At 45.7% G+C, this 17,391-nt stretch overlaps 2 protein-coding genes across 2 annotated transcripts in view; one reads left to right on the top strand and one right to left on the bottom strand.

Moving 5' to 3' along the window:
- Positions 1-17,391, bottom strand: part of DCLK3 (doublecortin like kinase 3) — a 44,274-nt gene that overhangs the window by 17,713 nt on the left and 9,170 nt on the right. The window lies entirely within an intron of this gene.
- Positions 9,576-10,300, top strand: LOC138424814 (large ribosomal subunit protein uL6). The gene has a single exon (XM_069562220.1). It carries the CDS (start codon positions 9,600-9,602, stop codon positions 10,176-10,178), a length of 579 nt encoding a protein of 192 aa, XP_069418321.1. The 5' UTR covers positions 9,576-9,599; the 3' UTR covers positions 10,179-10,300.

The following is a 17,391-nucleotide window of genomic DNA, read 5'->3' as shown; positions in this document are numbered from 1 at the left end:
CGCAATATTTCAAGTTTGGTGATAATTGTTATATTTGTGATGGTGATCTGTGACCAGGGACCTTAGATGTTACTCCTATGGCTCACTGAAGGCTCAGATGATAGTTAGCTTTTTTTTTAATAACCAGTAAGGTATTTTTAAATTAGGGTATGTACCTGTTTTTTTGGCTGCTCCAGGTCTTTTTTTTTCTTTCTTTCCTTGAACTGAACACATTTTTTTTAAATTAATCAATTTAATTGTAGGATAATAACTTTACAATATTGCGGTGGTTTTTGCCATACATCAACATGAATCAGCCACGGGTGCACACGTGTCTCCCCATCCTGACCCCTCCTCCCCGCTCCCTCCCCACCCCCTCCCTCTGCGTTATCCCAGAGCACGGGCTTTGAGTGCCCTGCTTCATGCATCGAGCTTGCACTGGTCATCTATCTTACGTATGGTAATACATATGTTTCAATGCTATTCTCCCAAATCATCCCACCCTCCCCTTCTCCCATGTAGTCCAAAAGTCTGTTCGTTGCATCTGTGTTTCTTTTGCTGTCTTGCATATAGGATTGTTGTTACTGTCTTCCTAAATTCCATATATATGTGTTAATATACTGTATTGGTGTTTCTCTTTCTGGCTTACTTCACTCTGTATAATAGGCTCCTGCTCCAGGTCTTAGTTGTGACATGTGGGATCTGGCTCCCTGACCCGGGATCAAACCTGGGCCCCTGCATTGGGAACACGGAGTCATAACCACTGGCCAACAGGGAACTCCCTGTACATTGTTTTTTTTTAAGACATAATGCCATGGGCAACTTAATAGGCAACTGTGGAGTATAAACATAACTTTTATATGTACTGCAAAATCAAAAACATTGGGATAGCCACTTTATTGCAGTGCTCAGGAATTGAACTTGCAACAGCTCCAAGGTATAACTGTACTTGAGACAAAAGTGGTTTAATTTTCATTTCTGCCCAGGGTAGAAAAGGAAACAGGAAAGTGATAGAATATGGAACTCAGTTAAAACCCAAGGATGGGCAGCAAATTATTAAAGTTGACCCCACAGGACCCCTATGTCACATCCTACATGCAGGAACCTGCCATTTAGGCTTCCTTTAAGAATTTTTAAATGATTATTTTTAAGCACATCTGAGTTGTAGCAGACACTCCAGTTTTGCCAGGATGGGCAATTTGGCCCAGCATATTGACAGAATGTTGTGGTTTTTTTTTTTTTTTTTTGGTTTTTAATTATAACATACAATCTGTTCTGAGATGATTGCCATCCAGACACAGGTGTCTGATTAGATGACAAGTGTGGCCCTACTGATTCTTCCCACATGCCATGACTTTATAAGCTCACCAGTCACGTTTGCAGTTAAACTATTTATTTACAGAGATCTGTCATTCCTTTCTTCTCATAATCCCCCTGATTTGCCTCCATTTTCGGCTGAGAAGGTTGATGCTGAGAGAGCAAGAGGAGAGGTCTCCAGGAGTTGCACTCGTTCCCGTTTCCTCAGGAAACAGGAAGGATGGCAAGAAAGGTGACCCTCAAATGCCCGTACACAGAAGGACTGTTGCTGCTGCTGCTGCTAAGTTGTCTCAGTCGTGTCCGACTCTTTGTGACCCCATAGACCGTAGTCCACCAGGCTTCCCCATCCCTGGGATTCTCCAGGCAAGAACGCTGGAGTGGGTTGTCATTTCCTTCTCCATTGCATGAAAGTGAAAAGTGAAAGTGAAGTCACTCAGTTGTGTCCGACTCCTAGCGACCCCATAGACTGCAGCCTACCAGGCTCCTCCGTCCATGGGGTTCTCCAGGCAAGAGTACTGGAATGGGGTGCCATTGCCTTCTCCGACACAGAGGGACTGTCTTTTCATTTGTTTTCCTTAGGGTGCTTCTTACAGAGTGGGACTCTCAATCTATTTATCAGGCTAAGGAAAGGGAAAACATGCTGTGGCTCAGGTGGTAAAGAATCTGCCTGCCAAGCAGGAGATACAGATTTGATCCCTGGGTCAGAAAGATCCCCTGGAGAAGGAAATGGCTACCCACTCCAGTATTCTTGCCTGGAGAATCCCATGGATGGAGGAGCCTGGCAGGCTAGAGTCCATGAGATCCAAAAGAGCTGGATGGGACTGAGTGAGCAAACAATTCCAGGAAAGGTTCAGGGCAGAACCAGGACAGGGAGCATTCCGTGAATACATGAGAGTTTAGCATGGAAGGGGGTTCAGGAGGGGCCCAGCGGAAGTCCAGGAAGGTCCCATCCCAGGAGACATACAATAGTACTCTTGGAGCAAGACAATCACTGTGGGTCACATATTCAGTGGTGACTCTGAGGATGACAGAGGCAAGTCATGATGAGAACTCAAGGTCCGAGATAGTGAGATTTCAGAGTCCGGGTGTAGTGGTAGGTGACTTGGCCTGTGGTACCCAGAGTTGGGATGGGGGCGAGTTGGCCATGCCCTGGGATGGCTGTGCCCCAGCTGGTTCCAGCAGACCCTAACTCAGAATACATCCTTGGTGGTTGGGAGAGCACTCTGGGCTCACTCCATCCCTGAATCCAGGAAAGGCTCCACGGGCATGGCCCCCAACCCAGGGCGCAGGCACAAAAGATGTGGAGACAGCACAGCACAGTCTCTGCCACACCACCATCACACATTCGTAGCCCACTGCCCAGGTGTTCTCAAACTCCCTTAAAACCTCTGTGACTTAGAGCCAGGGTGAGAACTTGGTACCCCTCCCCCGCAACATAACTCGGAGCTACAAAGGTAGCACTTCTGGTTTTATCTGTATCATGCTACTGGGGCATCCTAGGAAACGCAACCTCAAGATGCGATTATTTTTATCTTCTCTTCCACAAGCCCTCCTTCCTTCTTTAAATTTCTTAGTCCAGGGCAGATTTTTCTTCTTTAAAGGGAAGAGAAAAAATCAGGAGATTCTGAATGCCTGGCCCATGGGCAAGAAGAGCAAACAGCCTGGAGAGGAACAGCCTAGCACATCCCTGGGACCCTGAGTTCAATCTCCAGGATCAGCTCCATTGCCCAAGGAAAATAGTGCCCTGAGGACTTTGGGGCTGACGATAAGCAGCACTATCCAGGACCTACCCAGATAATCTGACCATGTCCACGCATCTCCAACAACTGACAAAATCAATTAAGTAGAACCGTACAAAATTGCTAGCAGTTCTACCAATTACATCTCAGAGGATGATTGGATGGCATCACTGACTCAATGGACATGAGTTCAAGCAAACTCTGGGAGATAGTGAAGGACAGGGAAGCCTGGCACGCTGCCAGTCCATGAGGCCACAAAGAGTCGGACATGACTTAGCGACTGAACCACAACTTACCTTAAAGGGGAAGTTCAACAATTACCTTAAAAGGGAAATTTCATATGGCTCAACCTAGCACTATCTTGGATAATAACCCCTACTCTGTTTCTACACTAACAATAGTTAATCAAAGTAGGCATAGTAAAAATTAAGCGTCCTCATTCCCAGTCCTCAGCCACCAGTTGGCAGTTTCCAGGAAGGGCACAGGAAAGGATTCCCTTGTGGCATCATTTTCCTGTTAATTTCCTACAGCAACATAAACTGACCTCAGCTTGACAATACCACTGCTTTTGCCTCAGACAAATGTTTATAGGGCTTTCCCCAGCATCCATCAAGCCCATGCAGGAGCAGAACTTTCTCAAAGCCACTTGTCTCCTTAAGAGCCTTCGGGAGCTCCTTATTATCATCTCTGAGGGTCAAACCCAAACTCTTCAGCTTGACATGGAAGGTGCTCCCTCTTCCAGCAGCACCTCACCCATCCCAACCCCACTCTACCTGGGTAGGGGATAGATGGGCCCCTGGGCAGAGCAGCTGGAGTTTGTCAAATGGAGTAAAATTGAAGCTTTGTTTTCCGCAGACTCTCCAAGCACAAAGTTAATGGCAGGAGCTGAGCTCTGCTGGAGTAAAGAGAAAAGAGGTCTGCTCATGAGGTCAGAGAAAACTCCCCAACTGCACATGCACAGGAAGGCTCCTCAGGGGTCAAAAACAAGGGTGTGCCATCTCGTAATAAGTGTCATCAAACCTCCCACTGGCCTCTGCGCTGGAATCCATCTTGGCAAAAAAGCTGCTCATACATCAGGCGGGGGGTGGGGGGTGGGGGGCGCTGCAAGGGTAGGAAAAGAAATGAAATAACTGGCCAAAGGTAAACAAAGATCCAGAAGGACTGCCTGATATATGTGATTTAACTGCCTCTTTACTGCATTCTTCCTCATTGGGGAGGGCGCCCATACCCCTTCTCTCCCGGTTGTATTTCTGCCTTGCTTCAGTCTTAAATAAACACAATGTTTCTCTGTGTGCTCTCCCACATGCTATACTGTATCTCTGATAATAAGCTTTGTACCTGTTTTTACAGTTTTTGCACTTTGAGAAATTCCTGTTTCAAACATGGCAAGAGTGAGGGGAACTTTGTTTCTAGCCTTTTGCCCCCGATGGACTAGCAGCTAAGGTTCCGGCTGTTCATCCAGGCTACCCAGGTTCAGGTCTTGGGCAGGGAACAAAGATCTCTCTTCAGGATGGTTCACTGCTGTCTCTCTGAGGTGGCATCCTCACTCCTCCCACCCATCCAAACCTCACCATCACGTGAGACCTAAGACCCGCATCCACCACCACACCCTCCCTGACCTCACAAGTTCACAGTCACCGCTTCCGCTTCTGAAGCTCTGTTCATTCATTAAAACAACGTTTCACATGAATGCTTGAGGCCCTTCCTTCTGCACACCTCAGCTCACTGTTACTTCATCTTCAAAGGTGTAAATACTCCCCCTCTCAACTAAACTCAGCCTCATCAAAAGCAGAGACCATGGATTATGCAAACTCCCTTCCTCTGTCCCAGAATATATAATAAGCATGTTAGATTGGGGAAACCCGTTTCCAGTACTAACTTTAGCATGCATATCAGGCCTCAGGCTTCCGGCTCTCCTTGCAAATAATTGAGCGTTTCTAGTTTCCGCACTGGTAGACATCCCACAACAGACCTTAACTAGATGAAACAAGTGAGATGAAAGAAAACACGGTCACAGACATCCACTGACTACCAGGAAATGTGACAAGGTAGCGTTTGCCAAGGACAGATGATACAGGGAGGGAAGAGGAGTGTATTTCTTCGGAGTTTTGTGAAGCTTCCTTTCCGAGTTGCACAAAGAATGTGAACACGGGGCCAGAAGCTCTCATTTAAATCCTGGTCCTACCAGGCTCAGAGTAGCTGTGTGACCTTGGGAACACTATGTGACCTCTCTGAGCGCTCTTCCACGTGGGCTAACTCTGGCACCTCACCTCTGCATGCTGTTTGGCATAGAGTGGGCTTTCCTCTCCAACAGAACAGGTCTCATAACCTTTGGTTTCCTCCCAATCCACATACATGTCAAGGGCGAAGAGGACATGATGCTAAATGTGACTTGGCAGGGTGAATTTGTCATTTAAGTAGCGACTGAAACAGAAAACCAGTAGGAAAAGGATATTAAGAGAAACACCCGGGCAGATCTAAGTATCCGGCTCCTGTGGGTAGATAAACTTCCTGCTCACTGATCCTAGGAGTCTCTGACTGGTCTGAGCCAATAAACTCAGTAACTGCAAAAGCATTTTGCTGTTATTACCTCTGATGGGTTTGGCTCCAAGCAACTGTGCCTCCTCGCTACTGCCACAACTCAGATGAAATAATGCAGCCTCGTTCCGCAAAGGTCAGCGCTACACTTTTTTACACTGAAAAGGCTACCAAAATGACTGGAATTCACACGAACCCAGTTTCTTATCCAATCATTTATCATTATTTTGTCCAGGCTGCTAATCATCAAGTTTAGGGTCAAGGAAAAAAAAAAAAAACACACACACAATGAAAATATACTGCTAACATGAATCTTTTACTTATATCCTTTCATGAGAAGAAAAGGAGTGTACCATTTCCTAGTCATTTTTTAAAAATTCGGTACATTTGTCTTTATTTATTTACTTTTGGCTCTGCTTCTGAGGCACATGGGATCTTAGTTCCCCAGCCAAGGATCGAACCCAAGCCCCCTGCCTTGGAAGCACTGAGTCTTAACCACTGGATCACCAAGGAAGTCCCTTCCTAATCATTTTTAACCATAACCCATAGGTCTAAATTACACCACAAAGAAAAACTATGCCTAAGGTCAGCATCCACTTTGGAATTCTCGCCTTGGCTCCTATGCTGCTAAGTCACTTCAGTCATGTCTGACTCTGTGTGACCCCATAGATGGCAGCCCACCAGGCTCCCCCATCCCTGGGACTCTCCAGCCAAGAACACTGGAGTGTGTTGCCATTTCCTTCTCCAATGCATGAAAGTGAAAAGTGAAAGGGAAGTCGCTCGGTCGTGTGCGACTCTTAGCGGCCCTATGGACTGCAGCCTACCAGGCTCCTCCATCCATGGGATTTTCCAGGCAAGAGTACTGGAGTGGGGTAACATACTAGAAAAAGAAATAGGAGAATCATACCTAAGTTGCTATAGGACATAAATAATACATGATCACTCTTTAACCATTTACAAATTCTGAGTATTAAAAGAAATGGAAATTGGTGTTTTAAAACATCTGGTTAATAAGCAATGCAACAAAAAAGTCCATGCAATGCATCGAATGACATGGAATCTTCCTTCCTAACAGGGAAGCTCCACTTGAAATTCTTTCCCTTTATCAACCTCTTATTCCTTGATGGTGTCAACAGACTGATTACTGGTGGCCTCAGTAGGCAGTGCTAAGAGACGATTCACTTCCATTCGTCTATGGGAGAGGGAGCAGAATTGGCTGAAATCATTTTCCTTTTCACTGAGTAATCATTTGTCCTGGGAGTTTTCCAGGGGCTGTTTGGGAACAAACTCATTTTGCTCATATGCAAATCTGAGGCAGGAGAAACATTTGCGAACTTACATTTGATTATGCAAACATCCCAAGGAGGGTTTTCCTAAACGAATAAAAAATTGGAACGCAGCCTTTTACTAAGCCTAGTTACTGTTTCGTAACTAGGAAGCCTGGGCAATGTCTGTATTGATCAAAGCCGGGAAAATTAACAAGGGTAAGGTAATAAAATGCTGCTATTTACTGTCTGTCATCACCGATGACACTCTAATGTCGTCGCTAATTAATCTTTATTACCGACAGGACATCAGGAACAGAGTAATTAGAAAGACTTTCTCCTGCTCTCATCTCAGAAAAGTCCCAGGTTTGGGGTTCTCTCTTATCTGCTAACCTTCTTGTGCCAGTTCCAAGTGCCTCCCAGCATGTTGGCACCAAAGCTCTCTAGGGACTCTGGGTGAGGGATGTTTGCCAGTCCTTGTTAGAACAGATGTCTGATATATTTTTCCCAAGGTACTCGTTGATTTAATGATGACTTTACTGTCCCAGCTACCTTGAAATTGTGATGCATATTATGTGGTGCCTCTGATGTTTACAAGGGGATTCTAAAGTGAACCAGCGTACGTGCCTTTCTTCACTTTAAATCTCATCTCTGACCCCCTCAATATCTCTCATTCTCACCCCCTGTTTTCTGGCTCACCCTGATCTGGTCCCATTTCATCAGCACCTCACAGTTCCCGCTTTCTTCTCTGCTAGCTTCATTTTGTCTGAAGAATCCTCCTGCTTTTGCAAGCCAGAAGGTATTTTCCTCTCTCCCCAGACGTCCCAGGTCATCCCAAGACCAAAAGGATCCAGGACTGAAGTGTGAACTTTTCCCTGTTGTCACTGACCTGCTTCATTTGAGCATCCTGCTAAAGTGGTAAAACCAGCGGCTCCCATTTGGCAGGGCTTCTCAAATGCTAATTGTGACACCCCCAGGGACCATGTTAAAACGCAGATCCTAATACAGTCAGTCCAGGTGGAGGGTGGGGCGAGATTCTGCAGCTCTAACAAGGTCCCCAGGTGAGACAATGCTGCTGGCCCCTGGACCACACTTTGAGAAGCACAGCTATAGGCCTAAGCTATAGAGAGAAGCTACAGGAAGGGGGCGCAGCAGAAGGGGGCAAGGTAGGGCCCTGGGAACACCCTGGCAGCCAGGGGACAGCAAAGCAGAGGGAAGTGAGGAGTGAATCACAAATGGAGGAAGAACCAGAGCCCTGGTGCACCTGAGTATCCTGAGGATGCTCATCCTGGTGCACCTGAGGATGAGGTGACATCCTCCCCAGGGGGGACCCTGAGGATGCTGGCTGACGTCCTGTGAGAACAGGAGGGGCCGCTGGGACCCCATGCTGGGCATTAATATTAATGCGACCTTGTTTGCTCCCAGGCTGGTGAGCTTCAGATATCTCAGAAACCATGACAAATAACCTTCCCTCCACCCGCGGTTTGTCCAGATGAACCAGTCTCCCGCCTTCTGCTCATTCCGTCACACGAAGCCTTCACGGTACTCTTTTAGTCCGCTGCTCTGTGTCCCACCGTGTCCCTCCGTCGGTCCTTCTCTGTGACATCCAATGCCAGTTGGCTTTGACTGACGCTTCCGCTGGGGATAGCTTCTCTTTCAGGCTGACCCCTGGGTTTAATGTTTCTTCCAACACTCCCCAGCTCACCCACGTCTGGGGTTTCACCTCTCACTCAGTAAAATTACAAGAGGGCACAGCTCCCAGGGAGGGCTGTGGTTTCCTATGACCTGGATTTTTAATCCCGATTTGTTGCAGCTCAGAGATTCACAATAACCTTGACTGGGCTGGGGTTTTGCTTCTCTCAGGACTGTTCAAGGAGACTCAAGGGGGTGCGTTTATTTGGAAAGGGAGAGCTAAACTACATCCCACCTTGGGACCCGTCTCCAGCTGACTTGATCCTGCCAGACTTTGTATTTTCCTTCTTCTGTCTTATGATCACACCACAAAGCATTCACCGGCCCACTGGTCTCTACCCACCTGCATCAGAACAATATTCAAACACTGGGCTAGACAGAGCTTTACCATACTCTGTCCCTATAGGTGAGGAGCAGTAACCGTTCTTTATTTTTGCCACACTCCATGGCATATAGGACCTTAGTTCTGACCGGGGATAGGACCTGCACCCCTGCCTTGGAAGCACAGAGTCGTAACTACTGGACCACCGGGGAAGTCCCTGTGGCAATCACTCTAAAAGCAAGGCCTCCATTGTCTTTTTTCTAGAGAGATGAGCATACCTTACTCATTTCTGCATCTCTGTGCTCTGGTTAGACGGATCTCAGAGTGATGTAAAGACACTTGGTATATCTGTACCAAGCACCTCCCTGTAGACTCTCATCCCTCATTATCAGACGCATATCTGAGGGGCAGGCACAGACCTCTACTATCCATTATTGGGAATTCTCTGGTGGTCTACTGGTTAGAATTCTGTGCTTTCACTGCCAAGGGCGATGGTGCAATCCCTGGTAGGGGAACTAAGGCCCCACAAGCTGCATGGCACAGCCCAAAACACAAAAACCAAAGACCTGCTATTACTGTAAGCACAGAGGATGCAAAGAGTTTGTGGATTCTTAGAAAGTGGTTTTTAAACGATTTTGATTTCTCTGTAAGACAACCTCCATGTGCAACGTATAATTAAATAGCAAGCAAGTAAAATGATTCAAGAGTAAATGTTCAGCTCTTTTTTTTGCCGCATCTACTGCGAGAATGAAGACCATTCTCAGCAATCAGACTGTCGACATCCCAGAAAATGTCGACATTAACTTGAAGGGACGGACAGTTATTGTGAAGGGCCCCAGAGGCACCCTGCGGAGGGACTTCAATCACATCAATGTAGAACTCAGTCTCCTTGGAAAGAAAAAGAAGAGGCTCCGTGTTGACAAATGGTGGGGAAACAGAAAGGAACTGGCCACTGTTCGCACAATCTGTAGTCACGTACAGAACATGATCAAGGGTGTTACACTGGGCTTCCGTTACAAGATGAGGTCAGTGTATGCCCACTTCCCCATCAACGTTGTTATTCAGGAGAATGGTTCTCTTGTGGAAATCCGAAATTTTTTGGGTGAAAAATACATACGCAGGGTTCGAATGAGGCCAGGGGTTGCCTGTTCAGTATCTCAAGCCCAGAAAGATGAGTTGATTCTTGAAGGAAATGACATTGAACTTGTGTCAAATTCAGCTGCTTTAATTCAGCAAGCCACCACAGTTAAAAACAAGGATATCAGAAAATTTTTGGATGGTATCTATGTATCTGAAAAAGGAACAGTTCAGCAGGCTGATGAATAAGATCTCAGTGGTCCTGCTGCAGAAACAACAAGATGGTTGTTTGGACTCAGATGGTTCTATGGACTCAGTTGTGATCCTTTAAAGAGACAATAAAAACTCTTGATTTGAAAAAAAAAAAAAAAGAGTAAATGTTCCAAAAATATATATAGTTTTCATTCATATATAGGAGAAATGACACATTTGAAAAACACTGGGGCTGCTTATGTAAAATAATAATAAAGGAATATGATGAATAATTTTGAGCCGATAAATAAGGCAACTTAATGAAATGGGTGGATTCCCTGAAAGAGACATGTTACCAAAGTTCACTCAAGAAGAAATAAATACCCTAAGTAGCTCCACTGTGCTATTTACCTGAGGTTTATTTAATTTTTCTTGGCTGTGCTGCACTGCATTCGGGATCTTAGTTCCTTGAGTAAAGATCAAATCCACGTCCCCTGCATTGGATTCTTGGAGTCTGAAGCACTGGACTGCCAGGGAAGTCCCTACCTGAGGTTTAGATACACCAGACTGAGGAAGAACTTTATATAAATATTTAAGGTGTGGTCATTACATGATTGGTTGGATTTACTGGTAAAAATTCTCAGAAATTGCTTATATGGAAATAGTCATCTTTTGTAAACAAAAGCAATGTCATGGATCAATCTAAGAAAGATACAAGGAAGGTTCTTAAGAAGGACCATGTGTTGAAGGGAAAGGCCATGTAGGTGAAAAATCTGTGGGTATCAGAATTAAAAGAACCAATAGTCCAACACCCTCAGTTTTTAGATATGACTGTAGACCAGAGAGGTTAAGCAATTAGCCCAAGCCCCACAGACAGCTAGTAAGAACTGAAACACTGTTCTTCCACAGACCCTGAATCTTTCTGAGCAACAGTTCAGACAGGTTTGGGGGAGTCATTTGTAACCATGGAATAAAGCAAAACTCATGGGGTCAGCCAGAGGAAACAAAGCCGGACTCAGACTCATCAACAGGCAACAATGCCTAGGCAGAGCAGCCTCCGTTTAACTCTGCTCCAATTATTAAGTCAGCCAACATCCCAACTGGGCAAAATAATGTCACCCAGTGTTCCTGCAACTGGCAATAAACAAGTGAGCCCTGATCCCTGTAGACAGGATGAGCTTAAAAAAAAAAACCAAAAACCTCCCCAAAGTGAATTAAGATTCCAAACAAAGAAGAGTGATGCTGAGGGAAAGCAGATTAAGGTACAACCTCTTCTTCCTTTAGGGAATTAACACTGGACTTGGTTTTCCTCTCATTGGAAGGTAGGGAAGTCACATTGCAGGGACTCTGACTGCATCCAATAGGAATTTAATACTATAAAGCTCCAGCCCAATGCCCATCCTGAGTATCAGAGCCACAAGGGTCCTCAACTGCACCTCTGATGGCAGAGTACCTGGTGCTTCTCACTGCCGAGGGAGCCTGCACGGCCAGCACCAGCCCCACCTCCCAGGAGACGGGAGGTAAAGACGGTAACAAGATGACAGGCAGAAGGTCACCTACACAGAGTAAGCACTCAATACCTCGTAGTTAAATCAGATTGACAACAGCGGCACCAAGGCAACAGCTCTCCTTCTAAGAAGACGATCTCGGGACTTCCCTGCTGGTCCAGTGGCTAAGACTCTGGGCTCCCAATGCAGGCGGCCCATATTCACTCCCTGAATGGGGAACGAGAGCCCACAGACTGCAACCAAGAGTTGGCTTGTTGCAAAGAAAGATCCCGCATGCCACAACCAGACTGAAGATTCTGCAGGTCACAACTTAGATCCAGTGCAGCCAGATAAACAAATATAGATGTAAAAATGCCAGTCTCAGTGAGCAGAAGTTTACATGGTTCCCTCAAACAGCCCCACGGCCACATCTAGGCCTTATGAGAGCATCATTTACAAATACTTTTCACAAAGGCTGCTTCCTTCCAACCCTTAATAGAGGTAAACCTTGGCGGCTCTGGCTTCTCCATTTGGGGTTAAGCTTCTTCAGGCTCCCTTGTAATGCCGTCTCTTGACACTTGCCAAAAATACGTGATTTGCAGGGATGAAGCCTATTAAGTAAATGGGCCTTGCCTGGCAAGATTCCAAACCCCCAGCCCTGATGGCAAGCTTGTGGCAGACTGTCTGTAAACAGGTATTGCAGGAATGAACCTAACAAATCCATAGCCGTTTTTGGGAAAACAGCCTCGCAGTCAAGTTCACAGTTCTCAGAATGGGCCAGGTGATCAAGGCAATCCTGTACTCAGGATTTTTTTATCTGTTTCTGCCCCCGAATCTACTGATAGCTCCTCAGTCATGGATGCTGCAAGTGCCCACTCAGACGCCCTTACCAGGCGGCAGCTGCCACCTGCCAGCTCTTCTGATTGATGGGGACGGGAAGGGTACAAAGACAGGGCCCTTACCCCACAGGGAGACCAGCTCCTTGAGGCAGTGCAAGCCCCATCACTCCCAGCTGAGACCACATCCTTGCTTAGCTGCATTCCTTGCTCACCTTATTCCCCCACCTCCTTCTCCTGTCAGCCCTCCTGCCAAAGTCACCTGCACAGAAATCCCTACCTCAGGGTCTGCTTCCAGGAAACACAGGTCCCCACCACTGCCTCAAACTATGAGAGATCTTTATATTTTGTTATTTTATTTTGAGGGTAGAGCCACACTGCAAGGCATGTGGGATCTTAGCTCCCCGACCTGGATTGAACCCTCACCCTCTGCAGTGGAAGTGTGGAGTCCTCACCACTGGACCACCAGGGAAATCCTGAGAAGTCTTTGAATTTTAAAATAAGAATGAGCACTAAGCGCTTTGTGTTCGGTGGCATTTTTCCAAATTCCTACGTAGAAGGCATTCCTTCTCTCGCGTTTCATTAAAAACAAAAGGCAGTTAGGATAAAAATCCACCATGCGTGTTTTTTTCCTCGGTGAACATCCTCACTTAAGAACACTTGACACCCACACATGGTGTGTATGACCATAGGGAACAAGCTGAGACAAAAGAGGCCCAGTCTGCCTCCGAACCCACCCCTCCCCACCTTGACACAAACGCTCCACTTGCCTTTCTAGAAAAACCCCTTAGCAAGGACACCTACTCTGTCCTCTGATGAAGAAAGCACAGGAAACTTACAGCACCAGGCAGCCGCTGATGTCTTTGCTCCGTACTAGAGACAAAGCAACTGGAAAAAAAGCCAGTAACTGACAAACCTTCCTGAGGACATGGAACCCACAGGGGTCTTTCCACTGAGTCTCAGACTTTTTACTTATCCCCCGTTTCTCCTTAATGCAGGTGTGGATTCCTGTTTTTCTTTCACGCTACAGGACTGCTTTGGCAAAGACAGTCTTCGAAACCAGCAAACCATAATAGAAACAAACAAACAAACAAAACCCCCAGCAAACCTCCTCAGTTATACTGTTCTTGTAGAAAATGAGCAACACCTGGGAATTCTAAATTTAATATTAGTGGCATTAAAGAGAAAGCACTCGAGGTTCTAAAAGCAGCTGCACAGCACACATAACCTTGCACTTGGGCACTTCCTCATAATTAGTTTGCTGGGGAGGTCTGCCACCCCTGGGCATCGCTTGACTCCAAGTCCTACAAAGGAAAAGGAGCTTCCATCTAGCTCCTTTTTCTTTTTAAATTAACATTTCCATGATTTTGGTTTTCTTAATTCAAACACAGTAAATAAAATAAAAGGACTCCTTCTATTTTGATTTACTTTAACCAGTCTGACCTGTCAGTTCTGTCTTGACTGTCACTGCCAGTGGCCTCTGATGGTATCTTTTATTATCCAGACTCAAAATAAAAACATATTATTACCAACAAGGGTCAGTCATCAAAGGGAGGACTGTGATGTTGGAGCTACTGATGTCTAGGACCAGTTAGAGACACCTACAAGCGACTTTCAAATTCTTGAGAGACGATGTCTCAAAGAGAAAACACAGTGACCCCAAGCTATTTGTCTCACAGCATCTGTAACTCTGCGCTTAGACTGTGGGTGGGCTCCGATGATTCCTACCAAATGCCCAGTTCCTTTGTATACCTTTTCTCTCTATCCCTCCTTCGCTCCCTGAATTTTTTCCTTTTTTTTTTTTTTTTGACCACACCTCGCAGTATGCGGGATCTTAGTCCCCCAGCCAGGGATCCAACCCGTGCCCCTTGCAATAGAAATGTGGAGTCCTAACCACTGGCCTGCTCAAGGGAAGTTCCTCGAGTTCATTTCAACTCTAGCATATATCCATTTGTTTATTCAGAGCCACTTAAGGCAATTAGGGCACAGGGAATCTAATGAAAGTTTTCTGCTTTTCACGTCAGAATACAATTAGCTAGTGGTCAACTATAAGGCCAACATTTTTAACTTACATATATTTATATTAGAGAGTTCCAGAAAAACATCTATTTCTGCTTTATTGACTATGCCAAAGCCTTTGTGTGGATCACAATAAACTCTTCAAAATTCTGAAAGAGATGGGATACCAGACCACCTGACCTGCCTCTTGAGAAACCTATATGCAGGTCAGGAAGCAACAGTTAGACCTGGACATGGAACAACAGACTTCCAAATAGGAAAAGGAGTACATCAAGGCTGTATATTGCCACCCTGCTTGTTTAACTTCTATGCAGAGTACATCATGAGAAGCGCTGGGCTGGAAGAAGCATCAGCTGGAATCAAGACTGCCGGGAGGAATATCAATAACCTCAGATATGCAGATGACACCACCCTTATGGCAGAAAGTGAAGAGGAACTAAAAAGCCTCTTGATGAAAGTGAAAGTGGAGAGTGAAAAAGTTGGCTTAAAGCTCAACATTCAGAAAACGAAGATCATGGCATCTGGTCCCATCACTTCATGGGAAATAGATGGTAAAACAGTGGAAACAGTGTCAGACTTTATTTTTGGGGGCTCCAAAATCACTGCAGATGGTGACTGCAGCCATGAAATTAAAAGACGCTTACTCCTTGGAAGGAAAGCTATGACAAACCTAGATAGCATATTCAAAAACAGAGCTATTACTTTGCCAACAAAGTTCCATCTAGTCAAGGCTATGGTTTTTCCAGTGGTCATGTGTGGATGTGAGAGTTGGACTGTGAAGAAAGCTGAGCACCGAAGAATTGATGCTTTTGAACTGTGGTGTTGGAGAAGACGCTTGAGAGTCCCTTGGACTGCAAGGAGATCCAACCAGTCCATTCTGAAGGAGATCAGTCCTGGGTGTTCTTTGGAAGGACTAATATTAAAGCTGAAACTCCAATACTTTGGCTACCTCATGCAAGGAGTTGACTCATCAGAAAAGACTCTGATGCTGGGAGGAATTGGAGGCAGGAGGAGAAGGGGACAATAGAGGATGAGATGGCTGGATGGTATCACTGATGGACATGAGTCTGGGTGATCTACGGGAGTTGGTGATGGACAGGGAGGCCTGGCGTGTTGCAGTTCATGGAGTCACAGAGTCGGACACGACTGAGCGACTGAACTGAACTGATATTAAGTTTTCCTATATAACAACGACAATCAGTTGGAAAATAACAATTTTAAAGTAAGAACATACATAATGTTAACATACATATAATTCCTAGGAATGAGGTTAACAAGAAATACATATGATCAACAATAAGTGTTAGTCGCTTGGTCATGTCCGACTCTTTGGGACCCCATGGACTGTAGCCTACCAGGCTCTTTGGTCCATGGGATTTTCCAGGAAAGCATACTGGAGTGGGTTACCATTTCTTTCTCCAGGGGATCTTCCCAACCCAGGGATCAAACCCAGGTCTCCTGCATTGTAGGCAGATGCTTTACCGTCTGAGTCACCAAAGAAGCCCAGAAATACTGGAGTGGGTGGCCTATCCCTTCTCCAGGGGATCTTCCCAACCCAAGAATCAAACCAGAGTTGTCTCCTGCATTGCAGGCAGATTCTTTACCAACTTAGCTATCAGGGAAGCCCATAAGAAAAATCACAAAACTGAGACAGGAAATAGGATATCCATTTAAATAATGGTTTTAGAATGTGAAGTCCTAATATCTTAAACATATCAGTTCTTTTCAGTTAGGATTTGTAGGTTTGATGCCATTTATGCACTAATGCAATTTTTAAAGACAGACAAGAGGGAAATGAGTAATAAGGATAGTAAAATATATTATAGAGCTATAATTACAATGCCTTGGTACTTACACAAAAAAAGCTGAATTTCACAAAAAAGAAAACTGTAGTCCCAAAATAGATACTACCTCACATAAGAATTTAATGTATAATAAAGGATCATTACAAAGTAATTGAGAAGGGAAGGATTTTTATTCAATACTGGAACAATTGGAAAATAATCTGGAAATGCAATGCACTTGGATTTTTATTTGACAAGCATGTACCAAAATAAATTCAAGGTGAATTAATTATAGGTCATAGAAAAACAAATAAATGATACTTTAATATTAAGTACCATATTAATATTTAAGTACTTAAATATTAAGTACCATCTCTTCAAGCCACTGAAGAGAGAACATGTTTGGAAATCAGAATCATTAAAGATGATCACAGGTGAAAGATCCCAAGAGTACTTATGTATCGGAAAGGATGGACTGACTTTAGTGATGCCACCCTACCTACAGGGACAGGGCCAATGCTGGGAGTCAGGTAGCGAGGTGCCTCAACCAGTCAATGCCAAGAAGCTCAGTGGCTACCATGATAGAAGCTTCTTGCTCCTGTGCAGTCCCACTGGACTGAGCACGCTCCTCCACCTCAGGTCCTCAGGTTGCTGCAGTGGTGGGAGAGACACAATGGTAGTGCCCCAGCCCTTACTCACTCTCATGAGAAGTGACACACAGCACTTCCACCCACCCAACCAACCCAAAGGGTCTTGGGGTGGACTGCCCCCAAAGCAGACTTCAACTTGGGTTGGACTCTACCTAAAGCAGAGCCTGGGGGAAGGCTTTGGGTTGACCGGGGGAGGGGAGCCTGGGACATACTGGAGGAGGCGGGAGAAACGAGACGGTAAATGAGCAGGTCGCTGCTCTGGGCAACCTGGCCTCAGCCCTGCTGGGCACCTCTGGGGAGAACAGGCAGAGGATGTCCATGGGTTGGCCCACCAGGGGGACAGGGAACTGTAGTATGTATCTACCCATCGCCCCCATCAGTGGTTCAGGGCTGCTCCCAGGAGCACTAACCTCCCAGCACTTCCGGGCCAACCATGCCCCTTGCAGCCAGGGAAAGCCCTCCAACGGGGCTGCAGTGCATTGCAGGAAAAGCAT

This window comes from Ovis canadensis, chromosome 19 (genome assembly GCF_042477335.2).
Source record: "Ovis canadensis isolate MfBH-ARS-UI-01 breed Bighorn chromosome 19, ARS-UI_OviCan_v2, whole genome shotgun sequence".
In the NCBI taxonomy this organism is placed as follows: domain Eukaryota; kingdom Metazoa; phylum Chordata; class Mammalia; order Artiodactyla; family Bovidae; genus Ovis; species Ovis canadensis.
This window is presented reverse-complemented; position numbering and strand designations above follow the sequence as displayed.